Source organism: Magnolia sinica, chromosome 14 (genome assembly GCF_029962835.1).
Source record: "Magnolia sinica isolate HGM2019 chromosome 14, MsV1, whole genome shotgun sequence".
Taxonomy (NCBI): domain Eukaryota; kingdom Viridiplantae; phylum Streptophyta; class Magnoliopsida; order Magnoliales; family Magnoliaceae; genus Magnolia; species Magnolia sinica.
Window position 1 is genome coordinate 8570770 of NC_080586.1, and position 15069 is coordinate 8585838.

The window sequence follows — 15069 nt, forward strand, 5'->3', positions numbered from 1 at the left end:
AAAAATAATAAATTAGCAAGAGAACTCGTCACATGTGTCACTAATCCCAGATGGTGATGTATATGCAGTCACCACATGCGTGCATGTGGCACATGAGTACAAGATCCAGGATGTCTGTCCTATTTAGGAGATGCCCTCGCTGAGAAATTAGATGATTCCATTCATTCATGATGAAAGTTACAAGTCTGACCCCAGCCACCAACCTATTGAAACCCGCCTTCATCTGGGCTAGGGAGCATCTTGGCTGGGAACCAGCAATGGGAGCACAAAACTCCCACAGGTGCATTCTTATAGACTATTACATAGGTTGTTTACAATCGAGTACTGTCTAATAGTTTTATTTTTATTTTAAACAAAAAAAAAAAAAGTTGGCCTACAAAAATGCACAACTTTTGGGCCAGCACCTTCCAGGCAGGCCCACCTGTTGGACAACTTGGATGTCCTGAGTGTCATCTATTCATATGAACATCATCTTAATCAAGCATTCAATTTCCGTACACAACATCAGACCTTTCACCTATCTGGCCAACCATCCTGGTACCCAAATATCAGTAGATCAGGTGATCCTAGCCACTGATTGAAAGGAATATTCGGTAATACAAAGTGCAGCTAATAAAAAAGTCACACCCAACGTCTGACACTCAAAAAGGGCAAAAAACCTCTGACATCTGATTGGCGTGATTTCTGGTGTACAGCATATCCATGGTTGGGGGCGGTAGATGAAGAGTCCAGATCTTGTAGGTGCGCCGCATATGCTTATATATAAAATGCTTGATGACAAAGTTATTAGCGTTTAGCACTCAGATACTCTCTTATATCGATAATAAGGCCTAAGGATACTAGTCATGATAATACACTTATCAGGCACAAATCAACAGTAACAAAAATCACATTCCTAGAAGAGGTCTTATATGGAACAGAAATACAATCATAGAAAGTGATGGCTACATAAAAAATTCCATTTCACGTTCCCGAGTATTTTTCATTTTTTGGATGATCGGAAACCTCCAAAGCCCATCATGGTTGCAACATCAGGATCCTCCTCTGCATCATTCTCTGCCTCCTTTTCTTTCTGGACCAAAAAAATAAATTCAAAAGGAAAAAAAAAAAAGCACTATCAGCACAAAAATACTTGGGGAATTACATGTTCAGCAGGAATCTAAAAATAAAGAAAAGACAGTATATATAACCTGCAATGCATATGAACTGTCCTTCATTGACAGAAACGCCACTAACAGAGTGTCAACTAAATTACCCTCAGTGCGCTGAGGTAGAATTTTATATAAAAAAAAGGTATCCTTTTTTAAATTCATGGAGGTTTTTCTAATAAAAGAATAAAAAATCAATTTCAATATCTGAATTGTTTTTGTAACTTAATTTGGGCTTTGAGCCAGTAGCTCAACGGTAGGCAGCCTGAGTTTCATCATCAAGGTCTACGGTTTTAGTCCTGCTTAACTGTGAAAAAAAGATGCAAAAGAAGAAGAACTTCATTGGGTCAGCTTCATTCTCTAACATTGTAGTGCCTTCTTGCCTTGATATGTTAGGGAAACAGCTACCATTAGGATGGTCCCTGTGTTTTCAGACTGGACGAAATTCCATCTTGGATCATTATCGCCAAACACCATCATATAGCCATGTCCCAGCTACTTGGGATCAGCTTTATAAATCCTTTATGGCCCATCATTCCTATCTCTAAGGTTCCATCCTTGGATTTCTTTTAGTTCTCCCCTCATCTCCTCTCAAGCCCTGCAGGCTACAACTCGAAGTTCATCACAGCTAAAGTTCCCTCAACCAGGGCAACTCCAGTTTTTGGAGCATGTGAGTGGACAGTCTCAGTATACTCTCCACCATATTTTATCTCGTGCTTGGAAATCATGAAAGATGAGGCATGAAACACCCACCTATATGTAGATTTTATCCTTTAATGCAACATATCCTTGACTATCTTAGCCCCCAACTGGAACAGGCCCAAGATGGATGCTGACAACCTTTTCTTCTGCAAATTGGCCACTTAAGATCACCTGGTGGGACCAGGCACCCCATACAAGGGGCCCAACAGATGCCTGGTCCAGATCTTGTGCCTACACGCCCCGTGTCCCCATGGGAATTCATGTGCAATGAGCATTCCCTTTCTAGAATTAATGTGGGTTTAAACATGTTTTCAACATTTAGCGTCATTTAAGAACATTTTTACCTCTACACAAAATAGAAGTTCATTTTGCAAAGTTGTGCAATCTCATGATAGATCCTACCGATCCTGTGTGGCAGAAGCAGAAGTTGATCTAAGTAGACTACTCAGTTCTTACCTTCTTTTCCTTCTTTCTTTCTCGGCGCTGCCGCTTCCGTTCTTCCTCCTCTTGCTGCTGTTTTAATATCCTCTCATCTAGATCTGAACCCACAATGAACTGATCAATCTATTATGCAACCAGGCAAACAATTGAAAAGGACTAATGCTTATACAAGACATCACCTATGAAAATTTCCACAAGGCTCACATTTAGAAGTTACTTTATTTGTAATGAGTAGAATGCCCATTGGCTACAATAAGTCAACAACCATTGTGCTGAATTCTGCCACCAGTGCATTTCACTCCCCATTTTGAGCCAGATCAATGGATCTTCTTGTAGGCTTCAGGAGTTTCTGCACTTGCCAGACAAAAGCTTACTTGGAAAGTGCAAATCAACACCAATCAAATAGTGCTAAATGCACATTTATGCTCTTTCCGAAGTACATCTAAATGTCAGTGCATCTTGTTGGAAAAAAGATTGTGCTTGATGTAGGACAATTAACCACTTGCTCTAAAAGCTCGAACTGATAGAGCATGACAAATTAATCCCTTTATCTCATAGCTCAGGCTCCAAATCCATGGGATAGGTCTTCGGCCGAACCCTCCTTGTGAGCCCCAAATCCATGGGTTCCACCCCGTCGTGGGCCCCAAATCCATGGGCTCCGCCTCACACGGGCCCCAAATCCATGGATTCTGTGGGTCACCCACCTCGAGTGTGCCCTGGCATCCTATAGGCCACCCCACTTGAGCCTGGTGTGAAAATGGCCCCGCATTAGTGCTTCAATAGGAGACGTTGAGGGGCTTAATTAAAAGTGAAATCCCAAGGCAATTCATGCAAGGATAGATTGAAGAGGCAATTTGTGGCACACAAACCAACATAGCACATGTACATGAGATTCAGGCTTTACTTGCCATGTGGTGGACACCATGCACATCCCAAAGATGAATGTCCACTAATCAGGAGAGCCACATACACAATGATTATAGACCATTTCTCGTCCTTTCTCTACCATCCATTTTAATAATACACATGAGGCCAACAAGATGAACAGACCAGACAGATTTTTGGCCTGGATGATTTTCTAATGAACATATTGACACACATAATTTGAATCACCTCCTTAATCTCTCAATGCATGAACCACCCTACGACTTCTCAAGTTGAAAACTAACCACCCAAATTATGTGCACAGCAGCGGTTGGTAAGTAACGTCAAAGTCACAATACTTAGAAGGTTTTTTCTTTTTCTCTATATTTCCTCACCTTGCTCCGTAAAACTGTCTGCAACCTTCCGCTTCTTGAGAATTTCAAACCGATCTTGGACCTGAAACATTATAAATAAGGATTGTATTGTTTGTAAGCATAGAAAGCAATTGACAAGACCAAGCTCGAGCTATGATTCTTGAAACACAGGACTTAAAATCAAGGAGAAACAATGACCATGGAACAGAAAATGGGATAATTCTTTGACTTGGAATGCATTGTGGTCAGAACCTAGGGTGTGTTCATTGTCAATGTTTTTATTGCACCAAAGGCATTAAACAAAAGTGGAAGTTCCTAACACAGAGCTTGTCGTCTCACACCCTCTTTTGCCAACACATTTGTATGATTTCCCTCTTCTACTGACATCATCATCATCAAAGCTTTATCCCAACTAATTGCAGTTGTTTTTTTTAAATCATCATCATCTAATTTCCCTCTTTGACTGATATTATCTAAGCCTTATCATTCTTATAATTTCCTTCCTCTATTGACATGGGGAAACAAAATGTTTAGACTAGAGTCAAGGGCCCTAATGTTATTAAACACCAAGCACTCCTGCAGCTCAGCACCCACGTTTTTTACCCAATCAAATATTACTTAGAATAACATTCAACTGCAACAGCCCCGATAAAGCTGAAATGCGAAGGGCCTCTTAAAGAGATCCATAGACATGCATTTTGCTTGGAGTAATAGGGCCTGAATAAACCAAGTGAATAAGACCTTTATTGCCTCAAAAAAACCCACTGAAAGCAGAGGGTCCGGTGATCTTGTTGATCAGGCCATCAGGCCATCAAATCTTTTAGATCTAGGCCCCTTGGACTCTGATCTTGCTTCCTTTGTATTTTTTGTTATTTTTAAGATTTATTTGATGGATGAGATTGATAATAAGTGTTTGAGTTTTCTTATTTTGGATGATGGGCCATTTCACTTAAGTGAGTGGCATAGATGTAATTATTCTGAATTTTTAATTATAAAAGCACAAGGGGGGGGGAGGGTGTTGGACATCCAACCCTAGTGGAGTTATTGAGAAGAAGAAAAAAGAGAGAAGCCGTCGTGTATGAAGGAATTTTCCTCTTTGTTTTTTTAGGTTTGTGAGAAACCCTCCCTTCCAATTGAATTGTGGAAAGGTAGAGGCTTTTTGGTGGTGGATTCTCCAAGGTGCATTCTTATTCTTTCTCTTCTCCAACAAGGTATTCTTCTTCTTCTTCTCTCTTCTTCCTCCTTTCCCTTCCCTTACAGCCTTCTCAACCCATCAAAGCCTTACCCAATTTTACATCTCTTTCCTTCCTTTTACCTAGCCACGTGTGGGCTCGCACGTGTAGACACACGCACGCATGTGCGTCCGTACGGACAGTCACGTGTGGGTCCCCATTTGGGGTTTTCCCTATTTGATTTCCCTCCAAACCTTCCTAACCCCTAGATCCTTTGAATCCCTAAAACCCCAATCCTAAATCTCCATCCATGAATCCAAAACCCTAATGAAAATCTAATTATTTTTTTTGTGAAACTTTCCTCAAACCAGAATTTTGTTTGCATCATTATCTATCCACGTGGTTGTTGCACTACCCACGCTAGATTGGAAGTCCCTACTTCTAAGTGGGCCACTCTTGAAAATTTTATATTTTCGTGTGCCACGTATGTGATAACCTAGGATCTTTGTGTTATAAATCTGAATTTTCGAATATATTATGTGGATATGTTTGATTGTACATGTTGATTGCTTAAATTAATGTGTAATTGATCTCTCATCTTACATCCTAGGATAGTTTCCATCATCCTACATCAAATTTGGTATCAACGCCGGGAGGTATCGTGTTCAAGACTCCTCATTAGGGGTGATTAATGCAAGAGCATTTTCACATTGGGCTCAAGTGGAGTGGCCCGTGGGATGCAAGGGCACACTCAGGGTGACGGCCTGCGTGAAGCGGGTAGCTCATGTGAGGCAAAACCCATGTGATGTGGAGCCAACGAGGGGGGTTTGGCCGATGACCTAACCTGTAAAGGGTTTGATTCGTCATGCTTTATCAGTTTGAGCTTTTAGAGCGAGTGGTTAGTTGTCCTGCATCAAGAATCCTAAATTTAGATTTCTAATTTTTTACTCATCACAAAGGGATCCTAAGTTTGGGTCTTTGATTCACTCGCTACCCTACAGAGTGTCCAATTGAGATGATGGGAGGAAATCCTAGAATCAAGCTTCTAATTTGTAACTCTACACTAAGTCTTTCATTACGGTTCACTAACTTAGGCTTAATCTCCAACATAATTCATGAGAATCTAAAACCTAGGCTCTGATACCAATCTGTCATGCCTCGAAATTCGGAAACTGAGTTGGCCATACCCCATAGGAATGGTGTGACAAATCCACATAGTCCCTCGATTTGGTCCACCCATGTTAGGGGATGGGCTAAAAAATGAGCCTTATCCAGAGTTCAAGTGGGCCACTGCAAAGGAAACAGTAGAACTTGTATTGCTCACCATTGGGGAAAAAAAAAGTTGTTGCATGTTGCATGGAACCTTCACACAAAGCCGAAAATGGGTGGTCTACATCCAAAAGTCCACCTAACCACTACGAGAGCAAAGAGGGTCTGATTACTCTGATTCTATAATTAAGATGACCCCCGGATTATGACGAATGGTTTAGATTATATAGAGATATTGGACATATATCATTATTCCTTCCTTCATATTTTCTCTCTAGGAAACTCTCTCGAAACGAGAGAAAGCCTCCCCTTTTATAAAAGGAGGGATAGGGAGATATGGGAGTATAGATGAGGTCAGGAATTCCCATCTCATCCAATGTCTCTCTTTCATCCTAAGTCCATTCTCGTTGAAATTGAAATTCAAATTTTGAATTCCAAGAAAAGCAGAGGGAAAAAACGCATGGGACCCACCCACTAGTAGTTGCCCATAAGTGGGACCATGGGCTCAAATCCAACATCTCCCACTCAATTATGTTGTGGAATGGGCTCACTATAGATTGTCCATTTAGCTCGTCTCAAAACAACCAAAACCAAATACAACAATCATAAGAATCAAATGTGTGGAACCAACTGGAAAACTGTTGTTTTCTCACGTGTTTGAGTGATAGTGATCACCTAACTAGCACTCAATAACCCAAGCTTTGCAATGCAATGTCCTAGTTCGCATGACCATACTGGATGGAGTTAACTCCTGATCTAGAGTATTCAGCTGACACACGCACTTATCTAACTTATTGAGTTTATTAAGAAAATACAGTTTGTCACAAATCTCAATCTAAATAATTTTTAAAGTAATAATATAATAGATATATTTTTTAAAGGAATAGTTTTTGCAAAAAAAAAAAAAAACCTATCAAATGTCAATACAAGAACATTTTGTAATATTAAATATAATTTTACATCTTTATATTTTTCCATCCTTTTATTTATTTGTATGCATACTTTTGTATCATTTTATATTTGTCAAAGCATGCAATGTCTTTAATAAAACACTAGTATAATAGTAAAATATTCTCTATGAACAAGCCAATTTCCTAACTAGATAGTCACAAGTAGGGGGATAATAAGTTTTATGGTTATAAATTGATACGTAGAAGGCAAAGGCTCATATCTCTAAGATCTTCCAGCATGTGTTATTTTTAGAGTATGGCCATACATAATGGGGGCCATGGCCATCAGATCCAAGGTTTAGATAAGCCGACCATGGATACAACATGTACTAACCATGGGCACAGTAGAGAAGTCCCCTATTAGTGAGTAATAGAGAACTCAGCTTCATAAAGTGTCAGTTTGTTTTTGTGTGTGCATGCACGCGGGCGTGTGTAAAGTAACAAACAGTTCATATAAACAAGACAGTTTCCTATTTTTCTGATCTTCAATTGGATCATTGACTCATTTTAGAGAGCACATTTTATGGCTCGACGAAGTATCTTTAGCTGTAAGTAGATTTACCTGTTGAAGAGAAGCCCGTTCTACCCGCATAGACATACCCAAAGCTCTTTGATCTAAAGTAGCATTTTCAGAAGATTCAGAATCATCAAGAGATATGAAAAGCATTGCAAAAATAGATTATTATTATTATTATTATTTTTTAAAGCTGAATGCCTAAAACAGTATTTATCAGGAAAAAACACATACGCTTCTTCCCATTAATATGGTCCAAGTAGTTGGCTGAATCCTTTACAACACATTCACAAACTGCACAGTAGTATCCAGCCTGAAAAGATAGTAAATTGAATTGCAAAATGCTGATTAAAAATGTAAGATTCAATTGAAATGTATCATAAATTCAAATAGAAAGAAATCACTATCAATTCTTTGTTGATGCTGCATACTTCAAAATAGCTGGGATTTAAGTTTTCAGTGCCCCAATATTAGAATGAGAATCAAAAGATGGATTACATGTGGTGAAAAATGGGCAGCGCAAGTACATAAGAAGCAAACGGTGAAGAAAGTACCTGTTGGCTTAAAGGTGCTATTGGAGTAACCACCTACAACATGAAACACAAAAGGTACAAATGAAGTGAGCAAAGAGCAGAAATTTGGGTTCCCTTCCTATACAAACATCTCATAACAAAATAGATAGCTGTGGCTTAATATAGAAATAACTCATAAATCTGATCCTGTAGCTCACAGGGCTTATAATGCATTGAAACTGCAATTACTAGGACCAGAAGACAGGAGATGGGTCTCATCGGTTATAGTTATAGGATTCAAGATACCAGCCCTGAATTGATATCATCCAACTAGATTCACAACACTTAATTGCTCTACAGGTATGCTACCATAATGCTAAGTAGCTTCATATATGTGTGTGTGTGTGTGTGTGTGTGTGTGTGTGTGAGGGGAAAAAAAAAAAGATTGCTGCAAACCTGGGTCTTTCCCAAGCGGGAATCTAGATCAACTTCATAATCCCTATGCTTCAAGGGTTTCCTTTGGACTGGAGGACCTTTTGCTAATCAAATAGGAGTGAGGTTCACCAGAAACAGAAGGGAAAAAAAAAACACTCAATCAGATCAGTTTACTTAAGAAAAGTATCCTACAACTCACAGTTCAATGGCTTCAAATTTCAAAAGATTTTTATATTTCATGCAGCTGCAAAGATCATGATGCAGAAAATGTAACCATAGACTTACATTTGGATTTTAGTCTGCCCTCCTCCTAAACCACAAGGCAAAATAACAAACATAAGTGGACAAAAAACACCAATCATCGATGGATCAAACCATATTTTCATTTATATGAGCAAACCTGCTCTTCCCGCTCACGAGCTCGTTCCAAGTATTCTTCTCGGTTAAATTTCCTTCTGTGAGTGTTGTCAACTCCAACGGCCTATACATACAAAAGCAACATCCAAAACAATTCTATCAGAAATCCTAGTTAAACCAACATAATGGAATGAGAGAGAGAACTCTATCTAGTGAGATCTTTTCAGGAATGGAACTCACATTACTGTTTGGCTGAGCCATCACAAAGTAGTCTTGAGCCAACAACCCTTTATGCTGAATGAGCTTTAATAACGGTGGAAGTTTTCATCAATAATATGATGGTAATAATTGCTGCAAAAGTCATAAAGATAAAGGAAATTAGTAAAAATTTAATGAAAAGATTAGTTATCTAAAAAGGAGGAAATTTCTATGAAGAGAGGAAAATTTAATGAAGCCTAACCACTGACTGATTACAAGATAAGCACAACAGACACAGAGATGTGTAACTTTGATTTAACTTAAAGAGAGGAAAATTCCATGAAACGGTAAATGAACTCTACATCATCATCATCTAAGCCTTATCCCAACTGATTGGGGTCGGATATCCAGTTCCGTCATTCCACTATCAAGGCCCACATCCTCAGTTAAACCATACAAAGAAATTGTGACGATTCCAACTAGTGATAGTAAACTATTCACAATAAGAGAAATATCTGGTAAAAAATAACATTATAAAAAAAAGGGGCATCAGAACAAAATACCAGCAATTCTGAGATGGAGTACTCTAGCATGACTTCCGCCATAGTCGTGGCCATACACAATAATGGCCAGAAGCAGATATGTACCATTTGGACATCTGACAATTGGGCTTGGCTAAAAGTTTCAAGGAAGCATATGAGTTCACCACCCTTAGCTAACTTGAGATGATGCCAAGTAACATATAAGGGAGAGCAGAACTGAGAATAGATCAAATAACACCACTGCACACCTAAAGAAGTGTGTGGATAGCACATCCAGAGATAGGATGATTCAATTTCATAGGTGGGGTCAGCGTTGGATGATTGAATGGGACTCGTGGGTTCACGCATAGACAATCCTAGACACTAGAGAATAATGCATCTTTCTAAATCTGGAAAAGGAAATGGGATAAAATGAATAACCTTGACGTGATGCATCTTTCCAAATTGAAAACTATAAATCATGAACATTCCATGTCCTTAGCAGGCACCAAGAGAACTTCATCTGCAATTCATTCGAAGAATTCAGTGGCCATGATTTCCTTAGTGGGAATACATACATGGATCAAGAAGATCAGATCACATGCAAAATATGTTTTGCACGAATTAGTTTATGGTCATCACTTGATTAAAAAGCTGTTGCCTAAGGAGATCCCTTCTAGGAAACCTTTCAAAAGGGGAGTTCGATAGTTTTCAGCTGACTACTTTATGTAAGTGCTCAATAATTCAATAGTTAGAGACCAGAAAAAAGGTATTGATTAGACAATCATAAGGACTTCATAGTGAAAGTACAAGTGTACAAAATGGCTCGCATTCAGTGATAAATAAGTTCATTATTGGATGGTTAGGATTTTCCTATCGAGGCAATGTTTGATTGGTGGTCGGTGAGCCCATGGTATAAAATGGTCCAGATCTCATCCATGTACACCACACATATGACAAATGATGTGGAGGCACATGAATTTACATGCCTCCAGACAATGGATCGGCTCCAAATACAAATACAATACAAACCAATCTACTTAGCACGTGTTTAAGACCTAAACCAAATCTTGTAGCAGATGCAACTCAACCCAATCTTAACATCATAATCATAAATCTATCAGAAATATCCAAAGATCCCAACAATGCTTAGCAGACTTCTCAAGTCAAATCACAAATCACCCATTCTAAAGAAACAATAAAAGAGAAGAGGTTGGTTCCTCCACTTGTGGAATAAGCTTATTCTACAACTACATGTGCGCGGCCCACTGTGGTGTAAGGAACACACCCAATCCATCCATTGTGCCCCTTCAAGTTCACCCCTTATTTCAAAAATCAGGCTGATCCAAAACACAGGTGGGTCACACCACAATAAACAGTTGGGACGGGAATGCCTACCATTAAAACCTTCCGGACTGTGTGGGGCCCACGTGGATGAATTGACACCCAAAAAATCAGGCCATCACAAAATTCAGGTGGGCTACATGACTCTAGAGGTTTTAGGCCTGACTTTACACCGTGAGGCCCATCAGAGGTTTAAATCAGCATGATTTTTGGGCTCCAGAGAAAATGAGCGAGCACGAATGGTAGACGGAGATTTGTCTGCAAGGACACGACGGAACCCACACATGTAGTTGTAAAATAAGCTTATTCTAAAAACAGTTGTAGAGAGAGCGGGGCAAAAGAGAAATCCAAACAAACAACTGACAGCGGGAAATCTCAGGCTTCAGCAAAAGGGAATGGGAAGGGGGATTACAGGATCCTCCACACAAAATACTAGGGTTTTCAATTCTGTCGAGTTGGAAACATGTCTAAGCAATCCAGACCATTGGTCAGCTACCTCCCACTGTTGATGGACCATGCCACAAAATCCTCCTAGATTCAACGATCCTAGCCGCTAAACTTGCGCGCTTTTCCAGATAAACGTGGACCGTCGCTATGTTCTGACTTCGAATTTCTGTTTTCAAGCCAAAAATCGAAAGGCTAGGATTGTCCTATCCATCGGATAACATAATTGCAGCGCAGACCTCAACATCAATGCCAATTTATTTCCACTCCAGTCAACTAATAATTGCAATCCAATTGGATAGTGCATCCAAACGCACTCCGGAATTCATCATTCATTGAAATCGTGAAACAATCGGTTTGTGAAAGCACGTTTGGGCGCGTCGTAAAATGAAAACTGATGGAAATGCAACTGTATTTTTGAGAAAATCCGAAGAAAATTACTCAAGCGGAATCCAAACGTACCCGTTCGTAATCGTTCTGAAAAGAATCTTGGAAGTCCCAGCAGAAGCGTTCTGTAATTTCTTCCTTGGGTTAGGGTTGGTTTCGGAAATAAAAATTAAGAAGAAGAAAACGAGTTCTGATCGGCCCACACGAGTTAGTAGAGCAGAGAGACACAGCAGTACGTGTTTGCGATCAGAGCCGTCCGTTACGTCTGCCACAAAACGGAGATATATGATGCCGCAGGAACCCCATCCGCTGTACGGATTGGCTACTTCACTGCCACTAGCCAATGGCTAGTGGTCGGTGCTCTGTGGACCCCAAGATGATGTATATGTCTCATCCATGCCGTCCATCTATTTTTCCAGATAAATTTATGGTATGAACCCAAAACCGTGGTAGATCAGAATCTCAAGTGGGCCACACTGTTGATTGAACTCTCACCATGAAAAACTTATACGGGCTACGACAGTTTTGAATCAAGCTGATATTAGTTTGTTTTTGCCTTCATCCGTATCCGGATTACCTAATATACATGTTGGATGTCAAATAAACATTAAAGTGGACCTTGGAGGTTTTTAACGCTAGACGTTCAATCACTACTGTTTTCACATGCTAAGGTCCAGATTTTGATCTATCTCATTTCTTATTTACAAGATACATTATTAAAATGATGTGTACAAAAGTATAAACATGTGGATAAAATACATTGATTATGGTGGGGCCCACATAGCACCCACCACTAGAGTTGGGCATCGGACAGAGTTGGATCGGATTGAGTCCAACTCAATTCGGTCCGAAATCTATATAGGCTGACCGGAATTTGATTCGGTCTAAGACTGAGTTTGGAACATCTAACTCAAACCGATCCGATGTACGATTAGCCGGACTCAAACCGAGTCGGATTACGTTGGATACGGTTCAAACCGAATTGGGTCTGTGGGTCAAACTATGAGATATGTGTTATATCCAAACTGTCCATCCATTTGGAGAGTTCGTTTTAAGGCTTGAGCCGAAGAATAACACAGATCTAAAGATCAGTTGGACCGCATTGCAAAAAACAATGGCGAATCGAATGTTTACCATTGAAACCCTTTTGAAGATCATAGAAGTTTTGGATTAATATGAAAATTGTTTTTCCTCTTCATCCATGTATTTTTAACCTCATTAAAAGATTAGATGGAAAATAAACATTATGATGGGCCCTACGAATTTTTTAATAGTGAAAATCATTATCCTCACTACTATTTTCAATGTGGTCCATTTGAGCTTTAGATATGATTCATTTTTTATTTTTTTTCAAATGCTCTAAAATGATTATGAAAAACGGATAAACAATATGGATATAATAAATACATCATTGTGGGGCCTATGTAATTTTGCTCTCATTTGAGCCATTCATACAACTCGGAGCTCGAGGCCCGTCTCCACTCGTCTTTGCAAGACACGTATCTACACCAATTGTAAGCTGCTGTGTTGACGTGCAAAACACGAAATTGCATTGCGTGTAAGTTGTAATAACTCAGTACACTATTATCGTACGGAGTAAACTCTGTTGGGGCCCACCATGAATGCATGTGGTTTATCCATGCTATTCATTCATTTTTCTAGATCATTTTAGTGGCTGAACCCAAAATTGATGCATATCCAAAGCTCGAGTGTACCATACCACAAGAAAAAATAGAAGTATTGATTTCCACCGTTGAAAAATTTATAAGGCCTCAATGATGTTTATTTGTCATTAAACTTGTTCATAAGATTAAAAAGACAGGGATGAAGGAAAAAAAATAAATATTAGCTTGATCTAAAACTTCTTTGGCTCCCAATAAATTTTCAAAATTATATGTTCAATTTACACTGTTTTTAGTGGTGTGCTCCACTTGAGGATTGGATAATTGTTTCTAATGGTGTGCTCCACTTGAGGATTGGATACACTCCATTTTTGGGATAAAACCTTAAATTTATTTGTTAAAAAAGATGGACAGACTGGATAAATGACATGAATAACAGTTGGGCCCATTGAATTTACTCAGTACGTGTAATCCACTTCGGTGTTATACTAGCCAATTTGCTTCCGAGTTTCAAGGACCGGTACTAGGCTTGCGTGACTTGTACTCACCAGTTGTGACCTATGCTATCATAGGGTTGCACGGATAGGGCGTGACTATATGTGATCAATATTCATAAGAATCACTCCGGATCGGATCGGATCGGTCCGGATCAGATTTATTCGGTTCGGATCGGTCCGAATTTGACCACGATCTGAACTTGATCCAATGAACGATCAGATTTGATTGGCCCTACTTGAACCACACCAATTTAGGACATCAGTTCAGGTCAGATTAGGTCAGAAATACCCAGCTTTACCTACCACTAGCCACTTGGCTTGTGGCAGCGTCACTAGCCAAACTGGGTACTAGCCAAAGAAAGTCGATCACGTTGAGGGCTATGATATATTTGTTTTATCCATGCCATCCAACCATTTTGGAAAATAATTTAATATGATAATATAAAAAATGAATTAGTTTTAATTCTCAAATAGACCACACCACAGTAAATAGTAGATTGAATTCTCAAAACCACATCGTAAGAAACAAACAAAACCTCTTGAAGGCCACAAAAGTCTTGGACTAATTTGATATTTATTTTTTTCCCTTCATCCAGGTCCATGTGACTTTATGAACAGGTTTGATGGAAAATAGACATTACGGTGGGCCATGAGAAGGTTTCAATGGTGGGGTCATTGCACCACTGATTTTATGTTGTGTGGTCTGATCTATGTCATTTGTAATATCATGCATTAAAATAATCTTTTTAAAATGAATGGTCGGCTTGGATTTAATACATATCATAGTGGGTCCCACGAAGGCCCTAACAAGTCCGTTAGTCTAGCTACGTCGCGGGCCGGTAACCTATCCGCGCCCGGTCACGCTGGCTTGAAATCCTATTGAATATATAGATAAATCAACCTACACAGCAAAACGATCGGGCGTTTGGTCTAGTGGTATGATTCTCGCTTCGGGTGCGAGAGGTCGCGAGTTCGATTCTCGCAACGCCCCCTTATCTTTCACTTTCTTCTTTTCTACCAGAAATGATCTGGTGGGCCCCGACAATGGACCATGAACAAAAGTATTGCTGATTGACAGATCTTATCCGTCCAACTTGTCTCTCTGTTTTCTGTCGGACCACTTAATAGGAAGGTTTCAACGGTGGACCATATCTTGTGGTGTGGTCAACACAATGTCCCAGCGTTTGAATTTTTGGATCAGCCTGCTTTCGAGGATCCAATAAGAACACTGTGGGACCGTGGTGGATGTCATACACACATAATGATGTTCCCCACATGTGGGGTTGTAAGTCAGGCTCGAGTAACAAAGCTTTGCAGT

At 39.6% G+C, this 15069-nt stretch overlaps 1 protein-coding gene and 1 non-coding gene across 3 annotated transcripts; one reads left to right on the top strand and one right to left on the bottom strand.

The window, feature by feature from the left end:
- Nucleotides 1–783: 783 nt before the first annotated feature.
- LOC131225447 (uncharacterized) lies at nucleotides 784–11876 on the bottom strand. Of its 2 annotated transcripts, XM_058220980.1 has the most exons (12): nucleotides 11708–11874; nucleotides 9899–9980; nucleotides 8979–9089; nucleotides 8782–8862; nucleotides 8667–8691; nucleotides 8403–8485; nucleotides 7989–8021; nucleotides 7669–7747; nucleotides 7483–7535; nucleotides 3551–3611; nucleotides 2307–2389; nucleotides 784–1072 (listed from the first exon to the last, which is right to left on the bottom strand). In XM_058220980.1, the coding sequence occupies exons 3-12, from the start codon at nucleotides 8997–8999 to the stop codon at nucleotides 983–985; spliced, it is 609 nt and encodes a 202-aa protein (XP_058076963.1). In that variant the 5' UTR covers nucleotides 9000–9089; nucleotides 9899–9980; nucleotides 11708–11874; the 3' UTR covers nucleotides 784–982. The 2 variants fall into 2 exon arrangements, with proteins under 2 accessions (XP_058076963.1, XP_058076961.1); XM_058220978.1 differs by lacking the exon at nucleotides 9899–9980 and having other exon boundaries at nucleotides 11708–11876.
- A 2794-nt stretch (nucleotides 11877–14670) lies between these two features.
- On the top strand, nucleotides 14671–14742 carry TRNAP-CGG (transfer RNA proline (anticodon CGG)). The gene has a single exon. It is a non-coding gene; the product is annotated as a tRNA-Pro (tRNA).
- The last annotated feature ends 327 nt before the right edge of the window (nucleotides 14743–15069 follow it).